Here is a 14,334-nt window from a genome sequence, read left to right as displayed (position 1 = left end):
TGGCAGCACTCACAACTTCATCAATGCTGAAGTTGCACAACGAGTAAATCTCAGCCCAAATGCCAATAACAGGCTGTAAGTCATGGTTGCCTTTGGAGAAAAATTGATAAGTTCTGGAAAATGCACTCAAATGAATTTTAAATTGCAAAAGATACCCTTTAGTGTAATTTTTTTTTTGTTTTACTAATGGAGGGTTATAACATAGTACTTGAGACCCAATGGTTGAGAACGTTAGGACTTATCCAATGGGATTTTGAAAGGCTTCAAATGCACTTTGAATTGAATGTCAGAAGATTGATTTCACATGATATAGCAAATAAGATGCTTGATACAACTCTAGTTATTAAGCTTCAAAAAAGGCAAACTGGAGTTATTTTGTAAAGTATGGAGGAAAGTGAGCAGAATGTCACGAAGGATTTGATTTCCCCACAAATCCAATAACTTTTAAATTCCTATCAAAATGTCTTGCAAGAACCAAGAGGCTTACCTCCCAAACGTAAACATGATCATTAGATTCCACTCCTTCCAAGATGCAGACCTATATCAGAACGACCATACCGTTATCCTCATTTAAAAAAAAAATGCAATTGAACATATTATAAAGGAGCTATTAGAAGTTGGAATGATCAGCTTAAGTACCAGTCTATACTCCTTTCCAGTGCTGCTAGTTAAAAAACATGATGGAACATGGTGTATGTGCATTGACTACCGGGCATTAAACCGCATTATAGTGAAGGATAAATTCCTAATTCCGGTGATTGATGAACTTTTCGATGAGCTAGCTGGTGCTTGCTATTTTTATAAGATAGACTTGCGCTCGGGATATCATCAGGTTTGAATGCATAAGGCCGATATTGAGAAGATAGCTTTTGAACTCATAAAGGACATTATAAATTTCTAGTGATGCTGTTCGGCCTTACCAATGCTCCATCAACTTTTTAGGCCTTGATGAATGAGGTATTTAAGGCTTATTTGCACAAATTTGTATTGATGTTTTTTTATGATATTCTTGTTTACATTAGGAATTGGGATAACCACTTGGAGCATCTGCAAACTGTCTTTTAATCAATTACACATTAAGTTGGAGAAGTGTGAGTTTGGAAAGAAAAAAGTTCATTATCTTAGGCACATTGTTTCCTAATATGGAGTAGCCGTGAATCCATCAAAAATTGAAGCAATGCTTTCCTAGCCAAAAGCCGAATTCTGTCAAGCAATTGGGAGGATTCCTTAGCCTTACCAGGTACTACCGTAAGTTCATCTAAGATTATAAGAAAATTCTGGTTCCACTCACTAACTTCTTAAAAATGACTCATTTTTGTGGACAACAGTAGTGGAGGAAACTTTTAAGAGGCTGAAAATTGTAATGACGCAGGCACCAATATTATATTTTCTTAATTTTCTAAATCTTTCATAATTGAGTGTGCTGCTTCGGTGTTGATATAAGTGCAATTCTATTACATGATCAACTCATTGCATATTTCAGCCACGCACTTCATGGAAAAAGTCTCTTGCTGGCCACGTATGAGAAAAAAAAATCATTGCTTTAGTACTAACAGTTCAAAAGTGGTGGCCTTATCTTTTAAGGAGAAAGTTTATTGTTCGAACTGACCATCGGAGCCTCAAGGATTTATGGACTCAAAAAATCACTACCATTACTCAACAAAGATGGCTCTATAAGCTCGTGGGTTTCGACTTCGAAATTGAATACAAGAAATGAGGTGACAACGTTGTTGCTGATGCTTTGTCAAAATGGAACAATCTGATGGTTCTTTGCTTACCTTTTCACAGTCTATCCGTCATTAGGTAGATGCTATCAAAGAAGCATTGGAATCAGACTTTGCTATAAAAGAATTAACTGAGAAAATTCAACCAAATAAAGCCCTTGGCTGTTAGAAGTTGGCAGATTGATTGATTTTATATAAAGAACATGTATACTTGCCAAGTTCATCCACTCATAGAAACGACATCATCCAATAATTTTATGGCAGCACCTATGAAGGCTACGTAAAGACGTTTCAAAGAATTAAGGCAAATCTCTTTTGGAAATGAATGAAGAAGCAGATTAAAGAGTGCATTCATCGATGCAATATATGCCAATGTCACAAAACAGAGCTAACTAAACCAACTGGATTATTGCAGCTATTACCAATTCCCCAACAGATTTGGGAAGACATTTCCATGGATTTTGGTAAAGGTGTGCCATTGTCTAGAGGTAAGACAACTATTCTTATTGTGGTTGATAGGCTCTCTAAATATGCACACTTCATTCTACTCTCATATCCTTATACTGCTATTAGGGTAGCTAGATTATTCTTTGACAATATTTTCAAATTGCATGGCCTCCCTAAATCAATTGTTTATGATCGAGACCCTACATTCATTAGTGCCTTTTGGAGAGAATTATTTTGCTTAAATGGGACATCATTCAACTTCAGCTATCATCCACAATTCGAGGGGCAAAGTGAGGTCATTAATAGAACTTTGGAAATGTGTTTGAGATGTGTCACAAGTTCAAGGCCTAAAGAATGGTAAAAGAGGCTTTCTTGGGCAGAGTTTTGCTATAACACAAGTTGGCATTTTGTCATTAAGAATATTGTCTTTAAAGTTGTGTATAGCCGAGATCCATAAAAACTTTTATACTATGTCCCAAGAACAACTAAAGTAGAACCTGTAGAACGTGAGTTGATTGCTCGTGATCAAGTACTGAAAGAGGTTTGTGAAGGAATTTTGCGAGCACATGTGAGGATGAAAAAGGCTTATGATTCCTATCATCAAGAACGTGAATTTTCTATTAGAGGTTGGGTTTTCCTCATGCTGAGGCCATATAAACAAATGTCATTAGTTAAATGAAAGAATTTCAAGCTTTCTCCTCGATATTATGGTCATTTTAAAGTCCTTGATAGGATTGGAAAAGTTGCTTACAAATTGGACTTGCCTATTACTTCTAGACTGTATTCAATATTTCATGTTTCTGTACCTAAGAATCAAATTGGAGAAAATCACATAGTTTTAAGAGAGCTACCAGTTCAGGAAGATGAGGATTCAACTAAGTTATTCCCTCAAGCTGTTTTTGGGTTTAAGATTGAGAAATGGAAAGAATGAAATCTTAATTTATTGAAGTCTTTCTCCGGCTGATGTAACTTAGGAAGAACGTGAAATAATTCAAGAATGTTATCCTGATTTCACCCTTGAGGACAAGGGTGTAAATTAAGGGGGGGAAGAGCTGTTATGACTTGCCTTTGACTTAGTCCAAGCAGTTACAATTGGATCCCTTTTATTTCTTTTTTAATTCTTTTTAATGTTCAAGTTTGTTTTGCATTTTTCTTTTTATTCCTCTTTTCATAGCTTGTAATCTGATGGCACAACTATTATATAAAGCTTGTTTGATAGTGAATAAGAGAGTAAATAAAAATATAAAAATTTGGTAGCATATTGTTGTCTTGGGAGGCTTTGACCCCTTAAAGAGTCAATTCCTTTTCTAATCTTTCTTTTAATTATTTTTATTTATGTTTGAAACCAAGAAGTTGTAATACATTTACATGGCTAGGATAATAGACTATACAAGTTAAACTCGACCAGCAATAGAAAGTAACTTTCATATCTAGCGTTCTAGCTTCCCTCTAACTCTATTAACAATACCCACAACTGCAGCTTTTTAGTAATTCCTTGGAATATAAGAACTCTTAAATATATGAAAGTAACTTGACTCACCCGAAACCCCCAAAATAATTTTAAAAAATTGATCCTATGACTCATATACATGCTTTTAAACAATAAAGATTTAACCTTGTTAATCACTTAGCATGAAGCACAACTTCAAGACTCCAAAAATCCTATCAAGTTAGAAAGAGAGCCATGGATACTCACCACGAATAATTATCTCAAGTAGTGGCAGAGCCAAAATTTTAAATTTTAAAGAGGACCAAGTTAGTATAAAAATAATTATTTAGGGGTTAAAGTCTAAAAAAACTAAGTATGGTAGGGGCTAATTCATTAAAAAAATTGTCTATTTTAATGGCCAAAGAATCATCCACACTAACAATTCACCCCTCTCCTCCAAAGAAGGATTTTAGTAAATAACCAAAAATAACACTTGGGCTAAGGGTCAAGTTGATAATTTTTCTTACATCCCCTCCCCCCCTCCCCCCCCCCGGGAGCCCAGGTATCATACACGCCCCCAAAATGAAGAGCCTTGAATACTAGAAGAAAAGCACCTATACCTAACAAGATTAGGTGAATACCCAAAATTGTGGTTGAGACGACTTAAAAATAATTTTTAACTTCCAAATATAAGAATGTCTTGTTATATTATAACTTGGTGAGTCCACAGAGAAATGCTTTAGTTTGTTTATTTAAATTTATCAAAAAAATAAAAATAAAAAATAAAAATATGCAGTTTAGTTCAAGAAAAACTATGAAATTGAATTAGTTAGGGTTATGGATCCACTCCTAGTAATAAATTCAATTTAACAAATTCTTTTTATTTTATTTCCCAAAAGATTAATTGTATAAATTAGAATAATTTTCCCATTAATTTTATTATGGATTAAGAACTAAATGTGCCAAAACTTAATTTGTCTACAATAAATCAAAATACCATTTTCCATATTTTACACTAAGATATTAAGAATTCATTGTGCCAAACTCCCATATTTGTTTATAATAAATCAAAATTTCAAAATTTAAAATATGGATAAAATTAAATAGAAAATAATTCAATTTGTACAATTAAAAATAGAATTTAATTAAATCATATTTTTTACTAAAAGTTTCACCTTCCCCTAATTATGAATATTTAGTTAAACATTTTTTAAATAAAGGAAATTATTAAAATTGAAAAACACATAATTAAAAAATGGAATTTGAAAATTAAAATAAAACTAATTTTATTTATTGAAAATATATTATAAAGAGAGATGAGAAGAAGAATTTGGGGGGAAAGAAGAGAAGGGAAGGTGTGAAGATGTGAGTTCCCCCCCTCTATTTATACTAATACATGGTAAATCCACATCACACAAATAAATAAATCTAATTACATCTTAGCCTTACATTTGTCTCACTAATAAAAGATAAACCTAACTTAATCCACTCAAGCACATCTAACACATTCCACTAACAATTACCATACCTAACATGATAAAAACTTATAATTTTACAATTACCACATTTACCGTGGTAAAAACGTAAAAATTTCTCGGACTTTCGGAATCCAAATTTGACATCTGTATATTTGTTTGGAGCCTCAAATTGTATGAAATTATTATTTTTACCTAATAAACACACAAAAATACAAAAAATCAAATACTTAGAAAAATAATTAGAAATTCACAATATGTTACACAATTACAAATATAAATTACAATAATAGCACAAAATAATATTTTTACCCCTTAACAAACATACAATTTTTAACACTGATTAGAAGGTATAAATATTCTAGTAACTTAGTAAGTGGACTTAAAAAAAAGGCTTATTGTGCTAGGGTCCTTTTTTTTTGTTGTAGGGGGGGGGGGGGGGGACTAAAACTTCATTGACTAAAAAATGCTACGTATATTTGAATTTATCTACATAAGCATAAATCTCTCTTAGAACTTCCTCTATTTAAGCTTTCTCGATAGAATTACATAGAATCGATTAGGCTAGATGATGTACAGCTTCATTGCAAGATCGTGGAGTAAAAGAGCTCTCAGAAGAAGACAAGACTTTTTGAATTTCAGATATTAACAACTCCACTTCACACCTGCTTGCAATTTTGTTATTAATGAAATTAACCACATTAAAAGAATCTGACTTAATTATAGCTCGACCAGCCCAATGTCCTTCGCAAATTGAATTCCTTTTTTGCACAACAATAGCTTCCACAAACTCTACATCTCGTGAAAAAAATCATCTTGCAAATAGAATTACTAGGATTAATAGGCTTAATACTGTCGTTGGTTCTACCTTGCAGAGTGCCCACTCTAAATGATTCACTATAGTCTTAGCTCTAATGACAACTTCTTGAGGCTTACTGGTAGCATTACTATGAATCATATGATTCCTAAATAGCCAAGTTGACCAACAAACTCATCTTTTGTGAAAATAGATGCTATAGAACGGAAAAGTTGGAAATCTCCAATGGCATTGTAATCTTTATACTGGAATATTAAAATCTCGTCAGCTTCCATACCTTCTTCACTTGGTTATACCCTACCAAAGCATGATAATTATCCTCATAAGCAAAACCACCACAATAAGGGCGTGAAGGAGCAACTTGAATTTTCCTTTTATACGAATTTGAATAGGTGGATAGAATATTGGAAAAGGCTCTCCAATAAAATATTTTAATTTTTTTTTTTAGAAAAATTCCAAGAATACTTCTTCCACTACCCTGTATTATTACTAAAACTAGAAGGCAAGTCATTAAGCTTCGGATGAAGGGCCAGGTAGTAACCTTTCGCTCTATACTGGCCTCGCTTATCATGCATCGAGACCAGCTGATCCTCCAATGCTTTTAGTGAGGAGGATGCAAATCAAATCTTGAAAATTACCAACAAAGTGTTGGCTCCACTGGCAATGGAGTCCCCTTAAGTGGCTTGATTGGGTTTGCTCCCCAGTTCGAGTCGCAGGGAAGTCGCCTTTGTTAGGAGAACTTGTATCTCCCGGTTCGAGCGGGAACTTCTAGTCTGAATTGTGGTACGGACTTAAAGGTGTCTCTCACAATTAAGGCCCTCTCCATGATACCTCGTGGTTAAGACAAAAAAAAAAAAAATCTTGAAAATTCGACGACCTGGGTCCTTTTTGGTTACTCTTTTGCTTTTGGTCAACAGTTTATTCGTTAGATTTAAATACTGAACAAATAATGATGTAATGAAATGAAGCAATGGATAATGTAAAGTTAAAACAACTGTTATTACATAAATCTTCAATTTGTTATCTTGCTTAGTTTTATTTCAGGCCAGTCCAAAATTGGAACGGCATAATGACAAACCTAATCAATAGTTTCTTCATGTTTATGGATAAATTCATCGATTACTAAAAGAACATTAATTAATTACAAATTTTTAAAAATCAAATGAAAAAAAAACATATCATTTGAAATATATTTTTTTCGAACGAATTTATCCCATACAAATATAAGTTTAAATTTAGAATATAACATATTTGTCCTTAAATTTTAAATTTCTCAAGCAAGAAGTTTTTTATTTATTAGTTTCAAATGATTCTCTGATCCTACTGAAACTACTAAAATATCTTTTAGTACTAAGTTAGGTGCTCTTGATTTTTAAGATTAACTCCTATTATTTTTTAAGTTATATTATAATGAAAAATCTACCAAAACATCATAAATTAATTATGTAATGATGTAATATGAATATCTAAACTTAAAAAGGTTAGATTTATTTTCAAATATTTGAAAAAAAATTAATCTGTAAAAATACACGAGAGATTGCTCGAATACTAGTCTCAAGATTCAAGAATGATGAGTAGTACCCATAAGGCCATAACCCAGTCAATAATTGATCTGAATTCTGGAAGGACCTAAGTAATACAATTGTATGAAAAATATCCTTTTTCGAAAATATGTAAAATACAGGGATTATGTTAACCAGAGCATCTTCGAAATAATATTCGGTCGTCACCAGGCACGTGCTGATAACTCCGTCTTTCAACGACTTTTCAATCGCGTCACTATTGGGTAACATTAAAAAAGCCTCTAAAATTCTAATAATTAAAAAAATGTAAAAACAAAAAAAAATGAAAAAAATATAAAAAATGAAAACGAAAAGAAAAAAAAAAACAAAAAACACTCTTCTTTAATCTCTTACAAGATCTGGTCGCATTTCAATTCGCTTCCCTCAAATCAATTTGAGTCCTTTTACGTGAACATCGAAAGACTCGTTTCAAGGTCAGTTCCTTTACTCTTCTTTCATCAATCTTTCCTCATTTAATTTGATATCTATTTTTTTAATCTTCAATTATTTATTTGTTTTTATTAATTAATGCGCCCTGAATCTGGGATTTGTGATTTGCTGTCTGGGTTTGTTTCGTTTAGATCTGTGGTTGAAGTTCCCTTTTTATCTTCGAAGTAAATTAGCTGTCAAAGAAAGAATCAAAAGAAAAACCCTCGCTTCTGTTTGGTGGGCGAGAAAGCTTGGGAAAATGAAAAGATAGAATCTTGCATCTTTCTTTTAGGTGGGTTTTCGTTTTTTTTTGTTTGTTTGTTTTGTTTTGGGTATTTCTTTGGATCTTTGGTTGATGGAAATATATAGAGGAATACGGCTAATGAATTGCATTTTAAGTAAGTCTTTGTAATTTTTCCCCTTTTTTTCCCCACTTTGTTAAATTTAAGAGGTTTTTGTTTTCATGGGCTTTTTATTATGATTATTATTTATGGGTTTCTTTAAGTAATTAGGTATTTGGTGTATTTACTTGTGAGATTTGGGCAGGTGTTCATGAGTGTTAATATGTGATTCTATCATAAATCCGTATCTGGATCTCTGATTTGAAGCTTGCATTGAATGAATAACCATGCCGGCAATTAGCGTTAGTAGTGCAGAGGTGTTCATCATTAATGCTTAAATTGGGATTAGACTTGAATCTATTGTAGTCACTAGGGTTGTCATTGAAGTTTTTAAGAAGCACTGCTATTCATTCAGTTACATTTATGCATCTGTTATATCTGGTGATCTCTATGAATACGAATATGTAATTAGATTGGACTGTGCTATATATTTGCAGGACTTTTCATACTTCGATTGAATGGAAGGAATTGGAGGCGACACTGCCTCGGCGGCATCCCCTGTATCACAATGGGGACATGATGCTTGGAGGCTATATCAGTATTACCTGGACAAGACTACTCCACATGCAGTTTATAGGTGGATTGGAACCCTTGTAATTGTGGCAATCTACTGTTTGCGGGTTTTTTATGTGCAAGGATTCTACATCATATCCTATGGTCTTGGGATCTATCTCCTGAATTTGCTTATTGGGTTTTTGTCGCCTCTGGTTGATCCTGAAATCGAAGTCGCTGATGGGCCTTTGTTGCCGACAAAGGGTTCTGATGAATTCAAGCCTTTTATTCGCCGACTCCCAGAGTTTAAATTTTGGTAACGGAAATGTCTCATGAATGCTTATAATGTTAGTGTTTTGCATATGTTGGAAAATTCTGTAACATTTCGGTTCGAATATTTTATAGCCCATCTGGCAATGCTTAATTAATCTATAGGTTGCTTAGTTTATTTGGGGCTTTTGCTGTGATGTTGTGAGGAAGCCATGAATAGTTGGGATGTATCTAACCTCATTGTTTGTTTAATATTAAGGCTACTTCATGTCAGTGACCTAATAGATGTTTTAATTGTCATTCCAATTTCGGACCTAATAGATGTGTCATAGTGACAGTAGTTTTATGTATAGTTAGCATTCTTTCTTAAAGATTGGGCCCAACAAACCCCTGTTCAACCTTAATGTCACCTGAGTCACTGCTTATATCACGTCATAAGTCTCTGTACAGGGTATCTCCTGTATTTGCCTTCTTATATTTTCTAATTTGAAATGTTACAAATGGTTAATAAACTCTAATACACGGTAAGTTCTAGGCCTTGTTTCCTGTCCTAAAAGTTTCTATGTTGAATTTTAGTAGATTAGATGATCTCCCCACTGGCCGTGGATCTTTGAAATACGTGATGGTCTATAGATGTTTAATTTGCTATTATGCATGTTAATTTGCAGCTCTCATTTCTTCTCCTGAATGTTATTATGCTGGAGAAACTCTCTCTGTTTCTCTGGCATTCTATCTTTGAAATAAATGGATGTGTTGGCACTTTACACACCGTTTTCATTGCTCCTTTAACGTTACTACTTGCATTCGTATTACTGATGTTTGATTTTCTGAGTGCTGTTTTATAAATTAATTATGAATCCCTGCGACATTCTTCTGTGAATGAACTGCTTCTTTAGCAGGGGTTATGTTCTATGGTTGCTGATTTGGTTACTGATGCAGTCTTACGTTACAGTGCCATCCTTGTGTGAATCTGAGATGATTTGATTTTCTGAATGCTGTTTTTTAAATTAATTATGAATCCCAGCTTCATTCTTGTGGGATGACCTGCTTCTTTAGCAGGGGTTTATGTTGTATGTTTGCTGATTTGGTTATTGATGTGGTCTTAGGTTATAGTGGTATCCTTGTGTGACTCTGTGATGACCTTTCTCATTCCATATCTTGTTAACTCTTACGTTTCTTGAGACATTGGGAGCATGTCATTTAGCTAGATTGAAATGTATGAATCTCTTCGATAAAGAGGGGATAGAATCTTGTTATTGTTGCTGATCGTAAAATTTTCCTTATGCTGTGGTTTCAGGTACTCCATGACCAAGGCTTTCTGCATAGCTTTTGTAATGACATTCTTTTCTGTGTTTGATGTTCCTGTGTTTTGGCCTATATTACTTTGTTACTGGATTGTTCTGTTTGTTCTTACAATGAGACGCCAAATCGCACACATGATCAAATACAGATATATCCCGTTCAACATTGGAAAACAGGTAAGCACTAAGCACTTCAATATGGTGGCCACATAACTTTTTATCACCAGTTCTCTGAAGTTAACAGATTTTTGGTTCTTTGACAGAAGTATGGTGGTAAGAAACCTTCATCAAGTGGCGGTGGCTCCCGTGGGGACTGAAGCAGAACTTATTCACAGAGCCAGTAGAAAAAGGACTGGATGGGGATAAAAAAATAGGTTATGGGAAGATATTATAATTGAATTTTTTCCTTTCAAGGGACATGCACTTGGTTATTATGAATGAAGCTTATAGTAGACATAAAGTTCAATAGTGCGGGATTGCTAAAATGTTGCAGAATTGAAACTTTAATGTTTACGCTCATGTTATGAAGATTCCAAGATTGTTGGCAATGTAATTGCATGACCCATTATAACAAAGATTTTACGGGAAATTTTTCATTCGTTTATCGGTTAGTGTAATGTTGTCAAAAGCCTTTGTCATCCCACATGGTTTACTGGAAGATAGCATGGAAACACTATTTGTATTGTACAATGCTTGTGACAAGAAATTGCAGTTTTTAGCTTACCTGAATGGGGAAATGGATCTCTGTGAGTGTAGCCTTTTATGCCACTTTGGTTCGTGCGAAAATAACTTTTGGTTGCTCTTCATTTTAAAGAATGACGCTTATCAGATTTAAAAGTAAATTGGTTGAGATGGAAATATTTATTTCTAATCAATTTCTAGTCCATTTGACATAATTTCTTAAAGATTGAAAACCCTAATCTGTTTTTCTGTTTTATCGCAAGAACAATATGACAAATTGATATGTGGATTTCACCAGCGAAAGATTAGGTAGTTATGTTTTGGCCGGGTCGAATTTGTTCATGGGATGACTGAGAGATAAACCAAAATATAAATAAGCTAATAGGTTCAACAGGATTATGCTCTAAAGTTTATGAAATTAGTAATTTTTATTTTAGTTAACTCCACTTTTGAATTATTAGATTTAAACCCCAAAATAATAATAATAATTTGTTAAAAAAAATACCTAGTCCATGTTGGATTAGGAAACTTCCTGATAATTGGGAGAACTCTAGTGAAGTAATGCTTCTTTTTCCTAAGCTAAAAAGGAAACTAGTAGTTGTTTATAAAAGGTTGCAAATTGATAGCAAGTTTCCCGTTTGTTGTTTAATTTGTTATTTGTTCTCTCTTGCTCTCGCATTGTGTCTCTGACAAATTAAACATGCATTCAATCGTATCATGGCTTTTAGAAGTTATAGTTTTTACTAGCATTACCTTCAAAACAAATTAAAACTCACATACATACAAAAAGAGAATCTGGATTCTTGTTCGTCCATAGTAATGGACAAGTATTCTGGTTTCAAAGAACTTGGTAGAGGAGCATTCGGGCGTGTCTTTCAAGCTTTCGATGAGCACACTGGAGAAGCTGTTGCAATCAAAGAATTGAAGCAGAGATATGCTTCATGGGAGGATTGCCTCAATTTGAGAGAAGTTAAGTGCTTGAGGAAGTTGAATCATTCAAACATTGTGAAGCTTAAAGAACTCATCCAGAACAACAACAGATTGTATTTGGTGTTTGAATGCATGGAGTGCAATCTTTACCAACTTATGGCTGCAAGAGATCGGAAGCTTTTCTCTGAACCTGAAATCAAGGCATGGCTTTTCCAAGTTTTCCAGGGACTTAGTTACATGCACCAGAATGGGTTCTTTCATCGAGACCTGAAGCCTGAAAACTTGCTTGTTTCGCAAGGTATTATCAAGATTGCTGATTTTGGTCTTGCAAGGGAAATCAAGTCTGGCCCGCCTTATACGAATTATGTAGGATCACGATGGTATCGAGCCCCGGAAATTCTGTTGCAGTCAGAGTTGTATAGCTCAAAAGCTGACATGTGGGCTATGGGAGCTATCATGGCTGAGTTGTTCACTTTTTGTCCTCTTTTTCCGGGTGCTAGTGAGGCTGATCAGATGTACAAAATATGCGGTGTTCTTGGGAGTCCTACAATGGATTCTTGGGCCGACGGACTTCGCCAAGCAAGGGCAATTAAATACCAGTTCCCACAGTTACCCCGAGCCAATCTCTCCGCATTGATGCCATCAGCAAGTCAGGATGCAATCAGCTTGTTCGAATCACTTTGTTCTTGGGATCCCAGCAAAAGGCCTACTGCTGCAGAGGCCTTGCAGCACCCTTTCTTCAAGAGATGCTTTTATGCTCCACCACATATTCGCTCAACACCAGCCGTTGCTACTACAACAGCAAACCAACCAGCAGCAGCAACAAGGGGAATGTTGAAGCAGCGGCGACAGCAGCAGCAGCAGCAGCAAGGTGCTAGGATGTGTGCTGATGAGGCTTCATCTAATTCGCAGATGGTTGGGAAACTCTCTCCTCTGGATTTGATTAAACAAGTGCAACAGAAATCTGTCAAACAACCAAAATATTCTCCGGCCGCCGAGAAGAAGAGTCCAACTTCCATTAACAAAGACAAAATTGCACAGCTGAACCTACCTCATATGATGAAGACTGGAGTCCAATGGAATGCTGAATCAGGAAACTTGTTTCTCAGACCAACTCAAAATCTGGAACCTGGCAGAATATAACACAATAAATTTGGTTGAAGACAGAAGGGCTCTTTTGAACTGAATGGGGCTATTTATGCTAACATAATGGTGTAATTGATCCAATGTGAACTATTTGAATGTATTATTTCAATTAAAAAAAGTTAATACACAGTTTTCCAAAATTACCAGCTCTTGTTAAATGTGAATTGTGATTTGCCAAACCTTTATGGTTATTTTTTGTTTTCTTCACATCTACTGGGGGCGTGAATGATATAGTCTAAAACATATGGGGCTTAGTTAGTAATTTAGTACAATTTCAGGAACTGGACTTAAATGGTAATATGTCAAATGTTTGGACCTAGTGTAATTAAGAAAAAATATGGGACTCGCTTTAGACAATACCAGTCTCCTTTGTTAGGGTTTATGTTCTAAAAACCTCACAAGTCACAACTCTGTTTCTCATTCACTCAAAAACCGGGAAACTCATTGAAAGAGAGGAAAATAAAAAATCAATGGGTAAAGTAAAGGGGAAGCATCGTTTGGATAAATATTACCGTTTAGCGAAAGAACACGGCTACAGATCGCGAGCTTCATGGAAACTCGTCCAGCTCGATTCCAAATTCTCCTTCTTACGCTCATCGCACGCCGTGCTCGACCTCTGCGCCGCTCCAGGTGGGTGGATGCAGGTGGCGGTGCAGCGGGTCCCGGTAGGGAGCCTCGTTCTGGGTCTTGACTTGGTTCCGATCGCCCCCATTCGAGGAGCCGTGTCGCTTGAGCAAGATATAACGAAGCCCGAGTGTAGGGCTAGAGTGAAGAAGGTGATGGAGGAGCATGGGGTTAGGGCTTTTGACTTGGTTTTGCATGATGGGTCGCCTAATGTTGGTGGGGCTTGGGCTCAGGAGGCCATGAGTCAGAACGCTTTGGTCATTGATTCTGTAAAGCTGGCTACGCAGTTCTTGGCTCCTAAAGGAACCTTTGTTACTAAAGTATGTGTGCTGTTCTTTTTTAAAATAATTCTCTTTTGGGTTATTTTGTCTCGTTTATTTGCGTTTATGATTCTATATGTTGTGTTGGTTTATTATAAAAGATGGGCTAATGTGGAAAAAAAATTACTTAGATGTCTATACCAATAGTTGCATAGGCAATGTGTTCTGTTTTTTTGTATATGATTATATTTTGTTTCTTTGGTTGGGAAATGGATTCATATTGTAACCATAATTTGTTGAGACTGGTGCTGAATGTTTATTTGTTGTTTGGGATTAGGTTTTCAGG

At 35.0% G+C, this 14,334-nt stretch overlaps 3 protein-coding genes across 4 annotated transcripts in view; all 3 read left to right on the top strand.

Moving 5' to 3' along the window:
* Window positions 1-7,747: 7,747 nt before the first annotated feature.
* Window positions 7,748-11,115, top strand: LOC18034723 (protein RER1B). Of its 2 annotated transcripts, XM_006423253.2 has the most exons (5): window positions 7,748-7,888; window positions 8,036-8,175; window positions 8,722-9,092; window positions 10,344-10,524; window positions 10,611-11,115. In XM_006423253.2, the coding sequence occupies exons 3-5, from the start codon at window positions 8,743-8,745 to the stop codon at window positions 10,662-10,664; spliced, it is 585 nt and encodes a 194-aa protein (XP_006423316.1). In that variant the 5' UTR covers window positions 7,748-7,888; window positions 8,036-8,175; window positions 8,722-8,742; the 3' UTR covers window positions 10,665-11,115. The 2 variants fall into 2 exon arrangements, with proteins under 2 accessions (XP_006423316.1, XP_006423317.1); XM_006423254.2 differs by lacking the exon at window positions 8,036-8,175 and having other exon boundaries at window positions 7,749-7,888.
* Window positions 11,116-11,760: 645 nt separating this feature from the next.
* LOC18035287 (cyclin-dependent kinase F-4) lies at window positions 11,761-13,144 on the top strand. Its single transcript, XM_006423251.2, has one exon. The coding sequence runs from the start codon at window positions 11,848-11,850 to the stop codon at window positions 13,099-13,101; it is 1,254 nt and encodes a 417-aa protein (XP_006423314.1). The 5' UTR covers window positions 11,761-11,847; the 3' UTR covers window positions 13,102-13,144.
* Window positions 13,145-13,511: 367 nt separating this feature from the next.
* LOC18034797 (adoMet-dependent rRNA methyltransferase spb1) overlaps window positions 13,512-14,334 on the top strand; it is a 6,336-nt gene continuing 5,513 nt past the window's right edge. The window contains exon 1 of the mRNA XM_024179212.1: window positions 13,512-14,086. Within this exon, the coding sequence (XP_024034980.1) occupies window positions 13,575-14,086 (512 nt within the window). The 5' untranslated portion in view covers window positions 13,512-13,574. The remainder of the gene's footprint in view (window positions 14,087-14,334) is intronic.

This window comes from Citrus clementina, unplaced genomic scaffold, assembly GCF_000493195.1.
Source record: "Citrus clementina cultivar Clemenules unplaced genomic scaffold, Citrus_clementina_v1.0 scaffold_8, whole genome shotgun sequence".
NCBI classification, from domain to species: domain Eukaryota; kingdom Viridiplantae; phylum Streptophyta; class Magnoliopsida; order Sapindales; family Rutaceae; genus Citrus; species Citrus x clementina.
Note: the sequence above shows the minus strand (reverse complement) of the source record. Positions and strands in the feature narration are given on the sequence as shown.

Coding starts and splice junctions, on each gene's coding strand:
- LOC18034723 (XM_006423253.2), top strand. CDS start 8,743: ATGGAAGGAATTGGAGGCGACACTGCCTCGGCGGCATCCCCTGTATCA. Junction 9,093..10,343: donor CTCCCAGAGTTTAAATTTTG/GTAACGGAAATG, acceptor CTGTGGTTTCAG/GTACTCCATGACCAAGGCTT. Junction 10,525..10,610: donor CGTTCAACATTGGAAAACAG/GTAAGCACTAAG, acceptor GTTCTTTGACAG/AAGTATGGTGGTAAGAAACC.
- LOC18035287 (XM_006423251.2), top strand. CDS start 11,848: ATGGACAAGTATTCTGGTTTCAAAGAACTTGGTAGAGGAGCATTCGGG.